The 19,657-nt window shown below is 42.1% G+C and overlaps 1 protein-coding gene across 2 annotated transcripts in view; it reads left to right on the top strand.

The window, feature by feature from the left end:
• The window catches only part of LOC124612601 (condensin-2 complex subunit G2-like), a 287,500-nt gene that overhangs the window by 36,415 nt on the left and 231,428 nt on the right, over positions 1-19,657 (top strand). For both annotated transcript variants that reach the window (XM_047140891.1, XM_047140890.1), the window contains exon 5: positions 15,865-15,987. In XM_047140891.1, the coding sequence (XP_046996847.1) occupies positions 15,865-15,987 (123 nt within the window). The remainder of the gene's footprint in view (positions 1-15,864; positions 15,988-19,657) is intronic.

The raw sequence follows: 19,657 nt of genomic DNA, 5'->3' as shown, positions 1-19,657 counted from the left end.
TGCAGCACTCCGTAAGAATGGGCTGCCATTCCCCAAGAAACCTTCCAGCACCTGATTGAACATATGCCTATGAGAGTGGAAGCTGTCATCAAGGCTTAGGGTGGGCCAACACCATATTGAATTCCAGCATTACCGATGGGGGGTGCCACGAACTTGTTAGTCATTTTCAGCGAGGTGTCCGGATACTTCTGATCACATAGTGTATTGGTTGAGTATGAGAGAGAGTGGATGAACAATACTGTAACAAACTGTTTCTATTATTATAGAGGAAACTTCATCCCAAGCCACAGAGTTAAAATTTTTAGGGACATTATAATTTTCATAACATCAGGACCTGAAACAGAAAAACTTAAAACCCTGGCAATTCCTCTCTGCTATACCAGGATTTCTACTTCGTGGTGAGCAATCATAAATTTTATTGCAATTTGTGAAGAAACCATTAACCAATTTACACACAGCATTTGAATCTGTAACAGCTCCACCATTTATCGATAGTTCAGATGAGGAATTTCTCTCCATTGCACTGCCAGCTTCACTCCTTATAACAGGCCAAAACAGCATTGATTTGTGTTTAGCATTTGAAATGAATCTGCATGAGATTTGGTATGTTCACAATTAAGAGGCATGATTAATTAATCAAAAGAGATCTGGTTCAGTTGTACTAATGATTTATTCAAACCACACCCAGTTTTGGGATGTTAGAATCCCAAATTCAGGTGTATAAAAACTGTCGGCTGTTGGGCAGCCATATACTATGAACACCAGTCACAACTGACACCGGAAGATTGGATTTTAATATCTCAAAACTGATTGTGGTTTCAATAAATCAGTAGTACAAATCAAGTGGATTGCTTTAAATTGAAATGAATCTGTTATTTGCAGTAAGCTTGCCACAGTCATGCTCATAAATTAAGGATAATAGCAGGATGTGGTGCCACACAACATGGCACTACACAAAACTGGCGTTAATAGCATAGGCACATAGGGAATGCACATGACACAGATCTATAACTCCACAGTATTGGTGATAAGGTGAGAAAACTGTCCCGAAACGCATTTGCTACAAAACACCACTGTTTCCTGTGCATGTACCCCGACGTCAATATGAGATAATGATCACCATGCACACATACACTGGCCGCACAACGGGTTGGCATACTCTGGATCAGTGGATCAGGTGGTCGAGCAGCTGCTAGGGTGTAGCCTCCCATTCTTCCACCAGTGCCTGTCGAAGCTCCTGAAGTGTCGTAGGGGTTTGAAGACGTGCAGCGATACGTCGACCAAGAGCATCCCAGACGTGCTCGATGGAGTTTAGGTCTGGAGAACAGGCAGGCGACTCCATTTGCGTGATATGTTCTGTTTCAAGGTACTCCTCCATGATGGCAGCTAGGTGGGTCCGTGCGTTATCACCCGTCAGGAGGAAGGTGGGACCCTGGTATCTGGTTCCCGGTTCACGCCAGATGAAAACCCTGTGAGAATCACTGTTCAGGCTATACCTGGACTCGTCTGTGAACATAACCTGGGACCACTATTCCAATGACCTTGTACTGTGTTCTTGATATCAGGCTTTGTGGGCTCTCCTGTGACCAGGGGTCAGTGGAATGCACTTTGCAGGTCTCCAGCCAAATAAACCTTGTCTGTTCATTCGTCTGTAGACTGTGTGTGCTTCCTGCCGCTGTTGGATAAGTAGCTGCCAGCAGAAAGTCGTATGCTCCTAGCTCACTTATTTGTTACATAGTTTAATTCTTAATTTCTTTGCGTGTTTTTGGTACATGCATTGTTTAATTCATAAATTTCGGGCGTATTATAGTATTTGAGAGTTGTAGCATCGTGTTTTAGTACCTGAATAGTGTAAAATCGCGTAGTCTCCTTCCGCCGCCGAGCAGTGTGTCAGCAATGCGCAAGTAGCAGCATTACTGCATTTACTAGGCAATCTTGTATTTTAATAACCGTTTAAATTTTGTGTCGATTTGTTTGTGCTCTCTGTAGATTAGTTCAGACGTTCTTTGCACAACAGTTTTTAGCATGGATAGGGACTGCAACTGCTGTGTTCGGATGCAGGCTGAGTTGGCATCCCTTCACTCCCAGCTTCAGGCAGTGTTGGCTTCGGTCACACAGCTTGAGGCTGTTGCTAATGGGCATCGCTGTGGGGGTCCGGATGGGGGTTTGTCGGGGATGGCCAGCTCGTCCCACGCATCCCCCGATCGGACTACGACTCTGGCTGCCCGGGATACTACCCACATTGAGGCTGATCCCTCACCTGTGGTAGAGTGGGTGGTCATTTCGAGGTGTGGCAGGGGGTGAAAGACATTCCGGAGGGCTGAACGGAAGGCCTCTCCAGTTTGTCTGGCGAACCGGTTTCAGGCTCTGTCTCAGGCTGATACTGATCTTCGGCCGGACATGGCTGCTTGTCCTGTTCCAGAGGTTGCCCCTCAGTGTGCAAGATCCGGGTGGTCGCAGAGGGTGGGCTTACTGGTAGTTGGGAGCTCCGTCAGGTGCGTAATGGGGCCCCTTAGGGATATGGTAGCAAGAGAGGGGAAGAAAACCAATGTGCACGGACAATGTGCACTCCGTGTGCATACCGGGGGGAGTCATTCCAGATGTGGAAAGGGTCGTTCCAGATGCCATGAAGGGTACAGGGTGTATCCATCTGCAGGTGGTCGCTCATGTCGGCACCAATGATGTATGTCGCTATGGATCGGAGGAAATCCTCTCTGGCTTCCGGTGAAGACTGCCAGTCTCGCTAGCGGGATGAAAGCAGAGCTCACCATCTGCAGCATCGTCGACAGGACTGACTGCGGACCTTTGGTACAGAGCTGAGTGGAGGGTCTGAATCAGAGGCTGAGACGGTTCTGCGACCGTGTGGGCTGCAGATTCCTCGACTTGCGCCATAGGGTGGTGGGGTTTCGGGTTCCACTGGATAGGTCAGGAGTCCACTACACGCAGCAAGCGGCTACACGGGTAGCAGGGGCTGTGTGGCGTGGACTGGGCGGTTTTTTAGGTTAGATGGCCTCGGGCAAGTACAGAAAGGGCAACAGCCTCAAAGGGTGCGGGGCAAAGTCAGGACATGCGGGGACCAAGCAGCAATCGGTATTGTAATTGTAAACTGTCGAAGCTGCATTGGTAAAGTGCCGGAACTTCAAGCACTGATAGAAAGCACCGAAGCTGAAATTGTTATAGGTACAGAAAGCTGGCTGAAGCCAGAGATAAATTCTGCCGAAATTTTTACAAAGGGACAGACGGTGTTTAGAAATGATACATTGCATGCAACCGGTGGTGGCGTGTTTGTCGCTGTTAGTAGTAGTTTATCCTGTAGTGAAGTAGAAGTGGATAGTTCCTGTGAATTATTGTGGGTGGAGGTTACACTCAACAACCGAGCTAGGTTAGTAATTGGCTCCTTTTACCGACCTCCCGACTCAGCAGCATCAGTGGCAGAACAACTGAGAGAAAATTTGGAATACATTTCACATAAATTTTCTCAGCATGTTATAGTCTTAGGTGGAGATTTCAATTTACCAGATATAGACTGGGACACTCAGATGTTTAGGATGGGTGGTAGGGACAGAGCATCAAGTGACATCCGAAAATTACCTCGAGCAATTAAACAGAGAACCGACTCGTGGAGATAACATCTTGGACTTACTGATAACAAACAGACCCAAACTTTTTGACTCTGTAAGTGCAGAACAGGGAATCAGTGATCATAAGGCCGTTGCAGCATCCCTGAATATGGAAGTTAATAGGAATATAAAAAAAGGGAGGAAGGTTTCTCTGTTTACGTGGAGATAACATCTTGGACCTACTGATAACAAACAGACCCGAACTTTTTGACTCTGTAAGTGCAGAACAGGGAATCAGTGATCATAAGGCCGTTGCAGCATCCCTGAATATGGAAGTTAATAGGAATATAAAAAAAGGGAGGAAGGTTTCTCTGTTCAGCAAGAGTAATATAAGGCATATTTCAGACTACCTAACAGATCAAAACGAAAATTTCTGTTCCGACACTGACAATGTTGAGTGTTTATGGAAAAAGTTCAAGGCAATCGTAAAATGTGTTTCAGACAGGTACGTGCCGAGTAAAACTGTGAGGGACGGGAAAAACCCACCGTGGTTCAACAACAAAGTTAGGAAACTACTGCAAAAGCAAAGAGAGCTTCACTCCAAGTTTAAATGCAGCCAAAACCTCTCAGATAAACAGAAGCTAAACGATGTCAAAGTTAGCGTAAGGAGGGCTATGCGTTCAGTGAATTCGAAAGTAAAATTCTATGTACCGACTTGACAGAAAATCCTAGGAAGTTCTGGTCTTACGTTAAATCAGTAAGTGGCTCGAAACAGCATATCCAGACACTCCGGGATGATGATGGCATTGAAACAGAGGATGACACGCGTAAAGCTGAAATATTAACACCTTTTTCCAAAGCTGTTTCACAGAGGAAGACCGCACTGCAGTTCCTTCTCTAAATCCTCGCACAAACGAAAAACTGGCTGACATCGAAATAAGTGTCCAAGGAATAGAAAAGCAAGTGGAATCACTCAACAGAGGAAAGTCCACTGGACCTGATGGGATACCAATTCGATTCTACACAGAGTACGCGAAAGAACTTGCCCCCCTTTTAACAGCCGTGTACCGCAAGTCTCTAGAGGAACGGAAGGTTCCAAATGATTGGAAAAGAGCACAGGTAGTCCCAGTTTTCAGGAAGGGTCGTCGAGCAGATGCGCAAAACTATAGACCTATATCTCTGACGTCGATCTGTTGTAGAATTTTAGAACATGTTTTTTGTTCGAGTATCATGTCGTTTTTGGAAACCCAGAATCTACTATGTAGGAATCAACATGGATTCCAGAAACAGCGATCGTGTGAGACCCAACTCGCTTTATTTGTTCATGAGACCCAGAAAATATTAGATACAGGCTCCCAGGTAGATGCTATTTTCCTTGACTTCCGGAAGGCATTCGATACAGTTCCGCACTGTTGCCTGATAAACAAAGTAAGAGCCTACTGAATATCAGACCAGCTGTGTGGCTGGATTGAAGAGTTTTTAGCAAACAGAACACAGCATGTTGTTATCAATGGAGAGACGTCTACAGACGTTAAAATAACCTTTGGCGTGCCACAGGGGAGTGTTATGGGACCATTGCTTTTCACAATATATATAAATGACCTAGTAGATAGTGTCGGAAGTTCCATGCGGCTTTTTGCGGATGATGCTGTAGTATTCAGAGAAGTTGCAGCATTAGAAAATTGTAGCAAAACGCAGGAAGATCTGCAGCGGATAGGCACTTGGTGCAGGGAGTGGCAACTGATCCCTAACATAGACAAATGTAATGTATTGGGAATACATAGAAAGAAGGATCCTTTATTGTATGATTATATGATAGCGGAACAAACACTGGTAGCAGTTACTTCTGTAAAATATCTGGGAGTATACGTGCGGAACGATTTGAAGTGGAATGATCATATAAAATTAATTGTTGGTAAGGCGAGTACCAGGTTGAGATTCATTGGGAGAGTCCTTAGAAAATGTAGTCCATCAACAAAGGAGGTGGCTTACAAAGCACTCGTTCGACCTATACTTGAGTATTGCTCATCAGTGTGGGATCCGTACCAGATCGGGTTGACGGAGGAGATAGAGAAGATCCAAAGAAGAGCGGTGCATTTCGTCACAGGGTTATTTGATAACCGTGATAGCGTTACGGAGCTGTTTAGCAAACTCAAGTGGTAGACTCTGCAAGAGAGGCGCTCCGCATCGCGGTGTAGCTTGCTCGCCAGGTTTCGAGAGGGTGCGTTTCTGGATGAGGTATCGAATATATTGCTTCCCCCTACTTATACCTCCCGAGGAGATAACGAATGTAAGATTAGAGAGATTCGAGCATGCATGGAGGCTTTCAGACAGTCGTTCTTCCCGCGAACCATACGCGACTGGAACAGAATAGGGAGGTAATGACAGTGGCACATAAAGTGCCCTCCGCCACACACCATTGGGTGGCTTGCGGAGTATAAATGTAGATGTAGATGTAGATGTGCGTCTGGAGACAGCTGTTCCAGTGGCTGCAGTAAGGTCCTGCAGTTCTTTGTGGCCGCCTCCGGGCACTGATGGTGAGATATTGGTCTTCTTGTGGTGTTATACGCTGTGGACGTCCCATACTGTAGCGCCTGGACGCGTTTCCTGTCTGCTGGAATCCTTGCCATAATCTTGAGATCACACTTTGTGGCACGTGCTACGACCTGCTGTGTCTGACCATCCTCCAGTTGCTCTAGCATTCTACCCCTCATAACGTCATCAATATGTGCTCTTTGAGCCATTTTCAATACACAGTCACCATTAGCACGTCTGAAAACATCTGCACACTTATTCGCTGCACCGTACTCTTGACGTGCACCAACACACCTTTGTACATGTGGACTGCTGCCAGGCCCACCGTGCGATGTCCGCAGGTCAAATGCACCGCGTGGTCATACCCCGAGGTGATTTAAACCCACAAACTGCCCACCAGAGTGTTGTTTCACCATGTATCAGCATTATCCTTAATTTATGAGCATGAGTGTAGTTCAACTACTTTTTGTAATGTGCTTATATATTTAAGAAAGCGGGACTTCCATTAACCTTTACCTCCATACGCAGTTTCCCCCTCTTAACAGTAGACATTATAATTCTATTCATTACCCTTGATCTACTTTACAGACACTCAGTCTGTACTGTTACAAGAGGGAAGCATTCATTGAATATACTCATGAAGTGAGTTGAAAATTTATTGTAGTTGTCATTTGTTGACTTGTGCTTGCTGACTGACCGCATGGTGAGATTAATTTTTTAATAACTAGCTCCATATTTTCTTGACTGAAATTCTTACATGTTTTTATTGTACAGGCTGAATTTATTTTTGATAGTGATGCTGCATGGTCTGATACTACTAAATCTTGAATAAATTTTTCTGTGGGAACAGTTGCTGTTACTCTTTCATATTGGTCAGACTTAAGATTTAGCCCATTTTTAGCTATCATGTTCTAATGTGAAATAACTTTGTCATCACTTTGTGAGGGTTTTTACATGAATACCTTTCATGTTGTCTTTGGAGTCTCTGGAGAAGTTGTATGTGGAATTACAGTAATAATTGGTTCTTAGAATTTGATATAATAATGTTCACTGTATAATTTTCTATCAATTTGGCATTTTCACATTTCTTGGAGCGTGATGACCAGGTCCTGTTTACTTGTTAAATGAGTTATACGGGCAAGCTCCTTTGGCCTATCAGTCATCAGCATAGTATTGATAGGACAGTCACAATAACAGTTGTCCTTTGACACAATAAACACATGACAACTGGGTTTCAATTTATGTAGACAATGACTATATTACGTCTTTTGATGCACAACTCAGTGGGATGAATATTTGCACTGTCACAGTATATAATTGGCAACCATATCATTCACACATCGATTCAATAGAGACATTAATGAACTACACCACAAGTCACAAGTGGAAACTAATTTCTTAATTGAGTCACATGGGTACATTGTGGGAGTGAATGTGATGATAGACTTCTGTAGGTGATGTCAGTTGATTATTACAGGAGTGCGGTCTCGGAACTGAAATGTTAAAATAGCTCTTATAAATTAATGTTTTCTCAGAAAGTATTTGAGTTAGGAAGTTGAAATTTTTACATATTATTTATTTGAGTATTTTCTACAGCCTAACTCAGGGATTTTTAAAAATTTGAATACAGTTGTTAGAGATTAATTTTTTCTATTATAATGAAAATTCACTACTTTTTAGTGCCACTTTTAGTTTATAAATTCAACAATATACAGGTTTTTGGAAAAAAACGCTGTGTTGCATTATGCAGAAGGGACTGTGTAACATTTCCTGAAAATTTGAAGCAAATTGGTTTTGTAGATCCTGAGAAAACATGCAATTTGTATGACAGAATAAAACTTTCAGGAATTGAGCAACAATGTTTGGATTATTATGAAAAGGAAAGTTGCTACTCACCATATAGTGGAGATGCTGAGTCGCAGACAGAAGACTGTCACAAATAAAGCTTTCAGCCAGTAAGGTCTTCATCAAAAATAGTAACAGATACATACACACACACTCATGCAAACACAACTCACATATACGACTGCTGTCTCAGGCAACTGAAATCACACCGCGAGCAGCAGCACCAGTGTATGATGGGAATGGTGACTGGGTGGGGCTAAGGAGGAGTCTGGAGCGGGGATGGAGAGGGATTAGAAGTCCCTTCCATACTGCCTAGCCACCCGTGGTTGTCACATTTGCAGTGACGAGCGGTCCTTGTCAAAATATACCGAGGGTCTCACTGAAGCCTTCACATACTGTTATTGTCCCCCCAACCTTGTACAAAAACAGATCTCCTATGCCTTATCTTTCCAGTCTCCCATCACCTCCCAAAATCCCACTGTCCGGCCACAGAGTAGGATTCCCCTCATAACTCTGTACCACCCAGGACTGGGGCAGCTGAATTACATTTTCCACCAGGGTTTCGACTACCTCTCTTTGGGCCCTGAAATGAGAAATATGCTGCCCTCTGTCCTTCTCTCCCCCTCCCACAGTGCCACAGTGGTATTCCACGTCCACTGAAGCTACACAATATACTTTTCCATCCCTACACAACACCTGCTCCCAACCTCTTACATCATGGCTCATATCCCTGTAATAGACCTAGATGCAAGACCTGTCCCATACATTCTCACACCACAACCTACTCCATTCCAGTCACAAGCATCACCTACCCCATCAAAGGTGAGGCTACCTGTGAAACCAGTCATGTGATCTACAAACTAAGTTGCACCACTGTGGTGCATTCTATGTTTACTTGACAACCGACAGGCTGTCTGTCCGCATGAGTGGCCACCGACAAACTGTAGCCAAACAACTAGTTGCTGAGCAAGCTGTCAAACATGACATCCCTCATTTCAGTGACTGCTTCACAGCCTGGGCCATATGGATCCTTCCCACCAAAACTAGCTTTTCTGAATTGTGCAGGTGGGAACTTTCCTTGCAATACATCCTACATTCCCATAACCTCCTGGCCTCAACCTTCATTAGTCACTGTCCTTACCCATCCAGCCCCTTCCCTGTTCCCATTCCAGCCCTACACAGCCCTCATTCCACTATCACACCCAGTCTTTTTACTTCACTCCTTTTCTGCTACACCTTGCCCCTCCCACCTCTCCCTTGCCGTCTCTCTAACCTGCACCCCTCCTCCTCACCACCCCAGCAACATGACAACACATGTCATTTATCAGCTGACATGCCTGCACTGCACAGCCTTGTACATCAATATGACAACAACTAAACTGGCTGAGCGCATGAACGGGCACAGACGAACTGTCCACCTAGGATAGGTCCAATACCCAGTAGCAGAGCATGCCGTCCAGCATAATTTTAGGGACCTAGGAACCTGCTACAACGTACATGCCATTTGGCTTCTCCCACCCAACACCAGTCCCTTGGAACTGCGGAGATGGGAACTTAACACTCCAACACATCCTTTCATCCTGCCATCCCCCTGGACTGAACCTACGTTAACCAACCTCACTCCCATTTACTCTTCAGTCTTCTCCTTTCCCCCTCTCCTCTTTAGCCATTCATGCATCTTTTCATCCTACATAGTTGTGTTTATCTTTATACTATATACCACTTTACTTCTGTATGCGTCCTCTTTGGTTTGAAGCTGGCACAGTACTTAACAGTAGAATATCTTTGGCTTCCCTCTGACAACCATGCCTCCATCCTTGCTACCCTCCCTGTTTACCTTTCCCTGTTGCTTCATAACCTGGATTGTGAGTAACTGAATCCACTTTCCCTTCTTCCCCTCTCTCCTCCCTGAAGAAGGAACAAAGTTCCGAAAGCTAGGAATGTAAATTTTCTGTTCTGTTTTGTGAATCTATCGGCTGTATTGAGCTGAGGTAAGTACTGGCCAGCCCCTCTATCTCTTTGTTAGTATTTGTTTCACATCTTAATATGAGATTTTCCATTAATCATTTAAACTGATAGTTAGGTGATTTTCACACCTGCCAGCACCTCCTTCCTTTGGAATTGGAGTTGTTATATTCTTCTTGAAGTGTGAGGGTATTTCATCTGTCTCATACCTCTTGCTCAACAGATAGAACAGTTTTGTCATGACTGCTCTCTCAAGGTTATCAGTAGTTCTAACAGAATGTTGTCTACTCCCTTGGTCTTGTTTTGAGTTAGGTCTTTCAGTGCTCTTTCAAATTCTTCAGGCAGTATCACACCTCACATCTCATCTTCATCTACTTCCTCTTCTATTTCCATAATATTGCCTTCAAGTACATCTCTTGTACAGACTGTCTATACACTTCTTCCACCTTTCTCCTTTCCTTTCTTTGTTTAGGACTGGTTTCCCATCTGAGTTCTTGATATTCGTACAGATGTTTCTCTTTTCTCAAAGGTCTCTCTAATTTTTGAAGGTGGTATCTATCTTTCCACTAGTGACATGTGCTTCTAAAACCTTGCATTTGTCCTTTAGCCATTCCTGCTTAGCCATTTTGCACTTCCTCTCAATCTCATTTTTAAGATGTTTGTATTCCCTTTCGAATGCTCCATTTACTGCACCTTTGTGTTTTCTCATTTCATCAGTTGAATTCAGTATCTCTTGTGTTACCCAACGATTTCTGCTAGCCTTTATCTTTTTGTGTACTTGATCCTCTGCTCCCCTCCATATTTCATTTCTCAAAGCTATCCATACTACTTCTACTGAATTCCTTTCTCCTCTTCCTGTCATTGGTTCTCTAATGCTTCCTCTGGAACTCTGTAACCTCTGGTTCTTTCAGTTTACCCAGGTTCCATCTCCTTCAATTTGTACCTTTTTGCAGTTTCTTGAGGTTCAATCTACTGTTCATAACCAGTAAATTGTGGTCAGAGACCACATCTGCCCCTTACAATTCAAAATCTGGTATCAAAATCTCTGTCTTATAATTATATATATTATATAATCAATATGCATCTTGTATAATGATACATATAACCTTATATAATAATCAATGTGATCAACATACACCTTCCAGTGACTCCAGGCCTCTTCCACGTATACAACCTTCTTTCATGATTCATAAACCAAGTATTAGCTATGTTTAAATTAGGGTCTGTGCAAAATTCTACCAGCTGCCTTCCTCTTTCATTCCTTTTCCCCAATCCATATTCACCTGCTATTTTCCCTTCTCTTCTTTTCCTACTGCTGAATTCCAGTCCCCTGTGACTATTAAATTTTCTTCTTCCTTAACTGTCTGAATAATTTCTTTTATCTCATCATCCATTTCTTCAATCTCTTCTTCGTCTGTGGACCTAGTTGGCATATACACTTGCACTACTGTGAATTTTCATTTGTATGTTGCTGACAAAATTATAAGTGAGCTCCGATAAACGTGCTAGAATTATTAAGAATAGAAGAGAGTGAATGAAACTGTGTTGTCACTGGGTTGATAAGGCCACATGACTTATTTTACGATTTTGTGTAGTAGTTATAATCAGTATTACAGAATCAGTAATTATGATCATACAAAATGATCATGACTACAGAAGATATGCAATTACAGCAGACAGTGTTTTGTTATTGAACATACAAAAGAAGCATTAAAATTAACTGAATCTGATTGTTCTTGTTGTTTGTTGATAAGAAACTAAAAGTGAGCGTGCTGAAGTTGCTTCATATCTATACAATAAAATAACAGATGTCAAGCTAGAAAGGTGAAACAGTGCGTAACTGGATGCACATATGATTACAAACTAGTTGTGTGCAACAAAGCAAAAACTGGTACATGTGCTCACACAAAGTGGCTGCAAGCAATGAATAAAAAAACAATTACAAAAAATTGTATTTTTGTTGAACATGTAGGAGTTAAATTAATTTATACTAAATAATTCCAGTCATTTGTTGACAGTTAAGAAACAGCTGTGTTAGACTTGCTAATATGACGTAGGAAAAGGAAGAAATTAAAGTCGTTGCACATAGCTACATGATTATGTAATAGATCTGTCCATGAGTGAATGATTAAACAGTTCATTGTGACATAGGACATTAACTGAAGGTTGCATCTCCATTATTTGGAATACAAGAATGTAAAATTTAAAAAAAAACCATGTGTTGTTTGCAAGATACATGAAATTGAAAGTGGATCTAGAAGAATGTTGCGTGGTTAACATTATGTGAGTAAAAGCATGAATGCAGGAATTTGTACATAAAACTTGATCATAATCTACATCTACACTCTGCACACCACCGTGAGGTGCATGACAAAGGGTACTTCCCATTGTACCTGTTATTAGGGTTTCTTCCTATTCTATTCATGGATGGAGTGCGGAAAGAATGATTGTTTGAATGCCTCTGTGTGTGTAGTAATTATTCTAATCTTATCCTCACGATCCCTTTATGAGTGGTATGTAGGAGATTGTAGTATACAGGGTGTTACAAAAAGGTACGGCCAAACTTTCAGGAAACATTCCTCACACACTAATAAAGAAAAGATGTTATGTAGACATGTGTCTGGAAACGCTTAATTTCCATGTTAGATCTCATTTTAGTTTCGTCAGTATGTACTGTACTTCCTCAAATCACCGCAAGTTGGCCCAATTGGAGGAAGGTAATGTTGACTTTGGTGCTTGTGTTGACATGTGACTCATTGCTCTACAGTACTAGCATCAAGCACATCTGTACGTAGCATCAACAGGTTAGTGTTCATCACGAATGTGGTTTTGCAGTCAGTGCAATGTTTACAAATGCCCATTTGATGTATGGATTAGCATGGGGCAATAGCCATGGCGCGGTACGTTTGTATTGAGACACATTTCCAGAACGAAGGTGTCCCGACAGGAAGACATTCGAAGCAATTGATCGGCGTCTTAGGGAGCACGGAACATTCCAGCCTATGACTCGCGACTGGGGAAGACCTAGAACGACGAGGACACCTGCAATGGATGAGGCAATTCTTCGTGCAGTTGACAATAACCCTAATGTCAGCGTCAGAGAAGTTGCTGCTGTACAAGGTAACGTTGACCATGTCACTGTGTGTAGAGTGCTACGGGAGAACCAGTTGTTTCCGTACCATGTACAACGTGTGCAGGCACTATCAGCAGCTGATTGGCTTCCATGGGTACACTTCTGCAAATGGTTCATCCAACAATGTGTCAATCCTCATTTCAGTGCAAATGTTCTCTTTACGGATGAGGCTTCATTCCAACGTGATGAAATTGTAAATTTTCACAATCAACATGTGTGGCTGACAAGAATCCGCGCGCAATTGTGCAATCACGTTGTCAACACAGATTTTCTGTGAACGTTTGGACAGGAATTATTGGTGATGTCTTGATTGGGCCCCATGTTCTTCCACCTACACTCAATGGAGCACGTTATCATGATTTCACACTGGATACTCTACCTGTGCTGCTAGAACATGTGCCTTTACAAGTACGACACAACATGTGGTTCATGCGCGATGGAGCTCCTGCTCATTTCAGTTGAAGTGTTCGTACGCTTCTCAACAACAGATTCAGTGATCGATGGATTGGTGGAGGTGGACCAATTCCATGGCCTCCACGCTCTCCTGACCTCAACCCTCTTGACTTTCATTTATGGGGGCATTAGAAAGCTCTTGTCTACGCAACCCCGGTACCAAATGTAAAGACTCTTCATGCTCGTATTGTGGATGGCTGTGATACAATACGCCATTCTCCAGGGCTGCAACAGCGCATCAGGGATTCCATGCAACGGAGGGTGGATGCATGTATCCTCGCTAACGGAGGACATTTTGAACACTTCCTGTAACAAAGTGTTTGAAGTCATGCTGGTACGTTCTGTTGCTGTGTGTTTCCATTCCATGATTAATGTGATTTGAAGAGAAGTAATAAAATGAGCTCTAACATGGAAAGTAAGCGTTTCCGGACACATGTCCACATAACATATTTTCTCTCTTTGTGTTTGAGGAATGTTTCCTGAAAGTTTGGCCGTACCTTTTTGTAACACCCTGTATTCCTAGAGCCATCATGTAAAGCCAGTTCTTCGAACTTTGTTAATAGAGTTTCTCAGGATAGTATGTGTCTACGAGTATATTCAAGAGTCTTCCACTTCTGTTCCTTCTATATCTCTTGACACTCTCCCACGGGGGAGACGAATTGCACTGCATGCTTCTAAAGTATTCCATGTCAGTTGTATACAAGGAATATATTTATACAAATAATACAAATATTGAGTCAAGTATATACAAAGTTTGGTTGAAACTGGTCCAGACATTACTGGATTGTTTTTCTATGCCACCCTGTTTTACACAGTGCTTCTTTTCAGATCCTAAACTATATTAGTACCAAGTTTAGTTGAAATCGATCCAGTGGTTTAGGAGGAGATGGGGAACATATATATATAAATTTTATAATGTGTGTAAATATAGTTAAAAATCTGTGAGCCTGTTACATTATTTTTATCACATGGCTATTTGGATGTGTGCACTATGTGGTCTGGTAGTTTTCTGTCTTTGACAAAATTTTCCTATTACTTTTTCATGCGTTATAGTTATCCCAGTTATAGCAACTGGGGCCTGTTTTGAACGTAACAGCATCATCCTTTTTCTGGACTTGCAAAGCAATGTCACCACATGATAAATTATTATAAACATCATTATTTCTTTTTATGATTGTTAAGTTTTGTAAACGCATAATCACAGTGCAATATATCTTTTTGTTAAACCTAAAACTGTAGCAAGAACATTACTGTACTCCCACACTGTATGACATACATCCAGTGAATCAATGGCATAAGACCTTAGTGAGTTGCTACCACAACCAGTTCCTTGCTACCTACCAGTGAATGTTAGCTCTGTTGCTCTCAGCTGCCTGGTTGTTCATGCAAATCAACAAGTAGCTAACTTTTTCTGTGGATGCAGGTAAACTGTTACATGGATGATGTAAAGTGATTATAGAAAGTTATATTTATTCAGCACCGAATCCTCTGTGAGTGGCTGTATACAATGCAGATGTCGAAACACTCTCAGTAGCATTCTGAACATGTAATCTTCCAGATTATAATTAATTAAAAATGTAGGAAGACCTGACACTGATTTGCAACTTCTAACTAATCTATGCACTTAACTTTGGTACCGGACTTAATAATTATGATGTAGTAAGCTCTACCCCTCTTCTCAGTGTACTCGCATCAGTCTGAGCAGTGGCTTCCGACTTCCGTTGTACGTGCTTCAAATCTTGATTAACAGTTGTTATATTTTCCTGTATGTTCGAGACTGATCGTTTCTTATTACAAAAGTCATTCTTCGTTAACAGTAATATACTAATGTGTGCGTATTATTGTGGCATGACAAATAAATAGTTTGCCTTGAGATTGATAACTTTAATGTTTATTGACCTTCATTATTAATTAACAGTAATGATTAGTGTTTTGGCACCTACATATGTACCTCTTTCCTACCATAGTGCAGCCAGTGTTCACTGTTTCTACTTTGCTTCAGGTATCCCCTTACGATATCTGATAAAATGTACTGAATGGATGAAGTAAAGAAAAGATGTCATTTACATAATGGAGCTGCAACAATAGGTTTACATTTGCCTGATAGCCCTGCAAGTAGAATACAAACAATCTATTCCTCTTTAGCTTAAAGAGTTCGAGCCACTGAGCCCACCCCTGTCAGTGTTAGCCAACCATACTTCAGGGGGGGGGGGGGGGGGGGGGAGAGAGAGAGAGAGAGAGAGAGAGTTTGACTAATGAATTCTGCTGTATCTCTGAATAGTGTACAACTTTTAGTTTAACTTTAATTGTCTTGATGCTATATTTTAATTCTTTCCCTGAAAATAATTTTACATTTGTTTCTTTCCATTTTAGATAAAGCAGAAAATTGTCAAACTCTCAGAAGAGTGGTGCAGAAGAAAGCTGCTACTGTACAATTCAGCAATTGTTGTTACATTTGAATACCTTTTTGAAGTCTCCTTAAAGAAAGGAGCTACGGTAAGTCAATTTATTTACCAATTAGTATGCCCTTATGTTCATCTTCGTCTACATCTGTAGTGTGTAAATCACTGTAAAGTGTGAGGCAGAGGGCACATCCCATTCTACCAAATATTAGGCTTCTTCCTATATCATTCACATATGGAGCATGGGAAGAATGAGTGTTTAAATACCTCTTTGCATGCTGTAATTAATCTAATCTTTTCCTCACAATCCTTAAAGGAGCAATATGTAAGGGGTTGCGATGTATGTTCTTCGACTCATCCTTTAGAGCCATTTCTTGAAACTTTGTAAGTAAGCTTTCTTGGATTTGCTTACGTATATTTTCAAGAGTCTGTCAGCAACCCTGTGATGTTATCCCATGGATCAAACAAACCTGGCATTATTCATGCCGACCTTCTCTGTACATGTTCAGTATCTCCTGTTAATCTTATTTGGTAGTCTTATTTGAGCTGTATTCTAGGATGATAAGGTAAGATAAGATATTTCCAGAATGAGACTTTCACTCTGCAGTGGAGTGTGTGCTGATTTGAAACTTCCTGGCAGATTAAAACTGTGTGCCCGACCGAGACTCGAACTCGGGACCTTTGCCTATCGCGGGCAAGTGCTCTACCATATGAGCTACCGAAGCACGACTCACGCCCGGTACTCACAGCTTTACTTCTGCCAGTACCTCGTCTCCTACCTTCCAAACTTTACAGAAGCTCTCCTTGCAGGTTCGCAGGAGAGCTTCTGTAAAGTTTGGAAGGTAGGAGACGAGGTACTGGCAGAAGTAAAGCTGTGAGTACCGGGCATGAGTCGTGCTTCGGTAGCTCAGATGGTAGAGCACTTGCCTGCGATAGGCAAAGGTCCCGAGTTCGAGTGTCGGTTGGGCACACAGTTTTAATCTGCCAGGAAGTTTCATAAGATAAGATAATTTTATTGTCATTAGGCCATTACAGCAATAGACAAATTTTTGCACAATAGACAAATTTTTGTACAGCACAATCATTACATTAATAAACAGAATAATAAAGAAACTTCCTGGCAGATTAAAACTGTGTGACCGACCGAGACTCAAACTCGGGACCTTTGCCTTTCGCGGGCAAGTGCTCTACCATCTGAGCTACAGAAGCACAACTCTTGCCCGGTCCTCACAGCTTTACTTCTGCGCAAAAGTCCCGAGTTCGAGTCTCGGTCGGTCACACAGTTTTAATCTGCCAGGAAGTTTCATATCAGCGCACACTCCGCTGCAGAGTGAAAATCTCATTCTACAATAATAAAGCATTGCTGACTTACAGTTCAATGTCCCAGTCAAAGAATTCTTTTAATTCATAAAAGGGGTTGGCAACAAGCCACTTATTTAATGTTTTCCTAAATTCACACTCTGGAAGATCTTGTACTGTCTGCAGAAGCTTATTAAATAGTTTATGGCCCACTAGCTCATAGCTATTTACTGGCTTTGCTAGTCTACAGTATGATGTATATATGGACTTGTTTTTCCTTGTGTTGTGACCATGGATATTATTTCTACATTTTACTTCATGTAGGTTATTTTTTGTATAGATTAACACTTGGTATATGTACAGATTTGTAACAGTCATTATTTTGAGTTCGGCGAACAAGGGCTTACAATGTGCTTTATGCTGGGAACATGTAATGACTCTGATTGCTTTCTTCTGCAGAAGTAATATATTTTGAACATGGCTTGAGTTTCCCCAGAGAATAAGTTCATATGACACAATACTTTGGAAGAATGCAAAATACGAAGTCTTAACATAGGCTGCTGGTACATATTTTATAAGACATCTTAATAAAATAAATTACTGTAGACAGTTTGATACTAATATATTTGTGTGTTGTTCCCAGGATAATTTATTGTCTAAATATATCCCCAAGAACTTTACATAGTGGGGTCATTAACAGGGCTTTTGTCCCTTAGGCTAAATAACATTTTTTGTGTCTTGTTCTCATTCAGGAGAAAACCATTTGACTTAAACCAATATTTTGGGGTCACTTGAGCAATTTGTAGCAATTTCCTTTGTAGACTGATTGCATTTCCTTTGTCTCCTATGGATGAACCAAAATCTACCACTTTGTTTACCTACAACTGAGCCTGTGTGATTGTTCCATTTCATATATCTACAAAATGCTATACCCAGATATTTATATGAGTTGATCACTCCCAGCTGTGACTCGTTATTTCCGCAGTCTTATGATATTACGTTTTTTTGTCTTGTGAAGAGTATAGCTTTACATTTTTGAACATTTAAAGCAAGTTGCTAATCTTCCCATCCATTTGAAATCTCGTCAAGATCTGATTGAATAGTTACACAGCTTTTTTCACACAGTACTTTATTATAGAGAACTGCATCATCTGCGAAAAGTTTCCAGGTGGCTATTAATATTGTTTGCAACATCATTAATGTACAATATGAATAGCAGTGGTCCCAAGACACATATTGGGGCACACCAGAAGTCACTTCTACTTCTATTGAGAACTCTCCATCCAAGATAACATGCTGCATCCTCCCTACCAACAAATCGTAAATCCAGTCACGTAGTTTGCTTGACACCCCTTAAGGTTGTACCTTTGATAATAAGCATAGATGTGATACTGAGTCAAATGGTTCGCAGAAATAAAGAAATACTGCCTATACCTGACTGCCTTGATCTGTGGCTTACACGATGTCATGTGAGAAAAGTGCAAGTTGGGTTTCACATGATCAATGTTTTCAGAAGCTGCACTAATTGGGCGCATGGAGTGGCTGCGCGGCCCCTCTCGCCAGATGTTCAAGTCCTCGTTTGGTCATGGGTGTGTGTGTTGTCCTTTGCATATGTTAGTTTAACGACGAGAGGTAATCGATACTTTGGCGGAGAATGTAGTTCAGTTGCTCCAGTCCCGGATGGTACTGAGTTACGAGGGGAATGCTCCTCTGTGGCCGGACTGTGGGACTTTGGAAGGTGGTGGGAGACTGGAAATATAAGGCACGGGAGATTTGTTTTTGTACAAGGATGGGAGGATAATTACGGTCAGTGAAGGCTTCAGTGAGACCCTTGGTATATTTTGTGAGGGACTGCTCATCATTGCAGATGCGATGAACACGGGTGGCTAGGTTGTACGGAAGGGGCTTCTTGGTATGGAATGGGTGGCAGCTGTCGAATTGGAGGTATTGCTGCTGGTTAGTAGGTTTGATATGGACAGAGGTACTGATGTAGCCATCTCTGAAACCCTTGCCCTGCAGGAACTTGAGCAACATGCACAACGTCACCTCAAAAAGCTCTCCATCTTACTCACTTCCTATTCCTGCCTCAGAGTACCACTGTCTACCACTTCTACAACCACCTCCAAACCTCCCCCATGCCCCCTCATAGCTGACAAACCCTGTCTCGCAGACCTACTACATTTACCCCACCCTTCAAAACTCCCTCCCACCACCACACAGAGAACCCAGAACCTAAACACACCCGCAACACAGTTATGAACCTTTTCTCCAGGCACCTCAGTCCCACAGAAGTATCAGTCCTTTCAAAGGCCTCACCTTTTACCCCACTCCCAAATTCAACCATGCTGGACTAATTAAAGACCTTCTCTCCTTCTCCTGGTCCCTACAGTGGAAACACTTTTTCGCTACCATCCCGACCACTCAGACTCAACCAAAGACCAATATTGAACCTTGCATAACTCAGT

The sequence above is a fragment of the Schistocerca americana genome, chromosome 4 (genome assembly GCF_021461395.2).
Source record: "Schistocerca americana isolate TAMUIC-IGC-003095 chromosome 4, iqSchAmer2.1, whole genome shotgun sequence".
Taxonomy (NCBI): Eukaryota; Metazoa; Arthropoda; class Insecta; order Orthoptera; family Acrididae; genus Schistocerca; species Schistocerca americana.
Note: the sequence above shows the minus strand (reverse complement) of the source record. Positions and strands in the feature narration are given on the sequence as shown.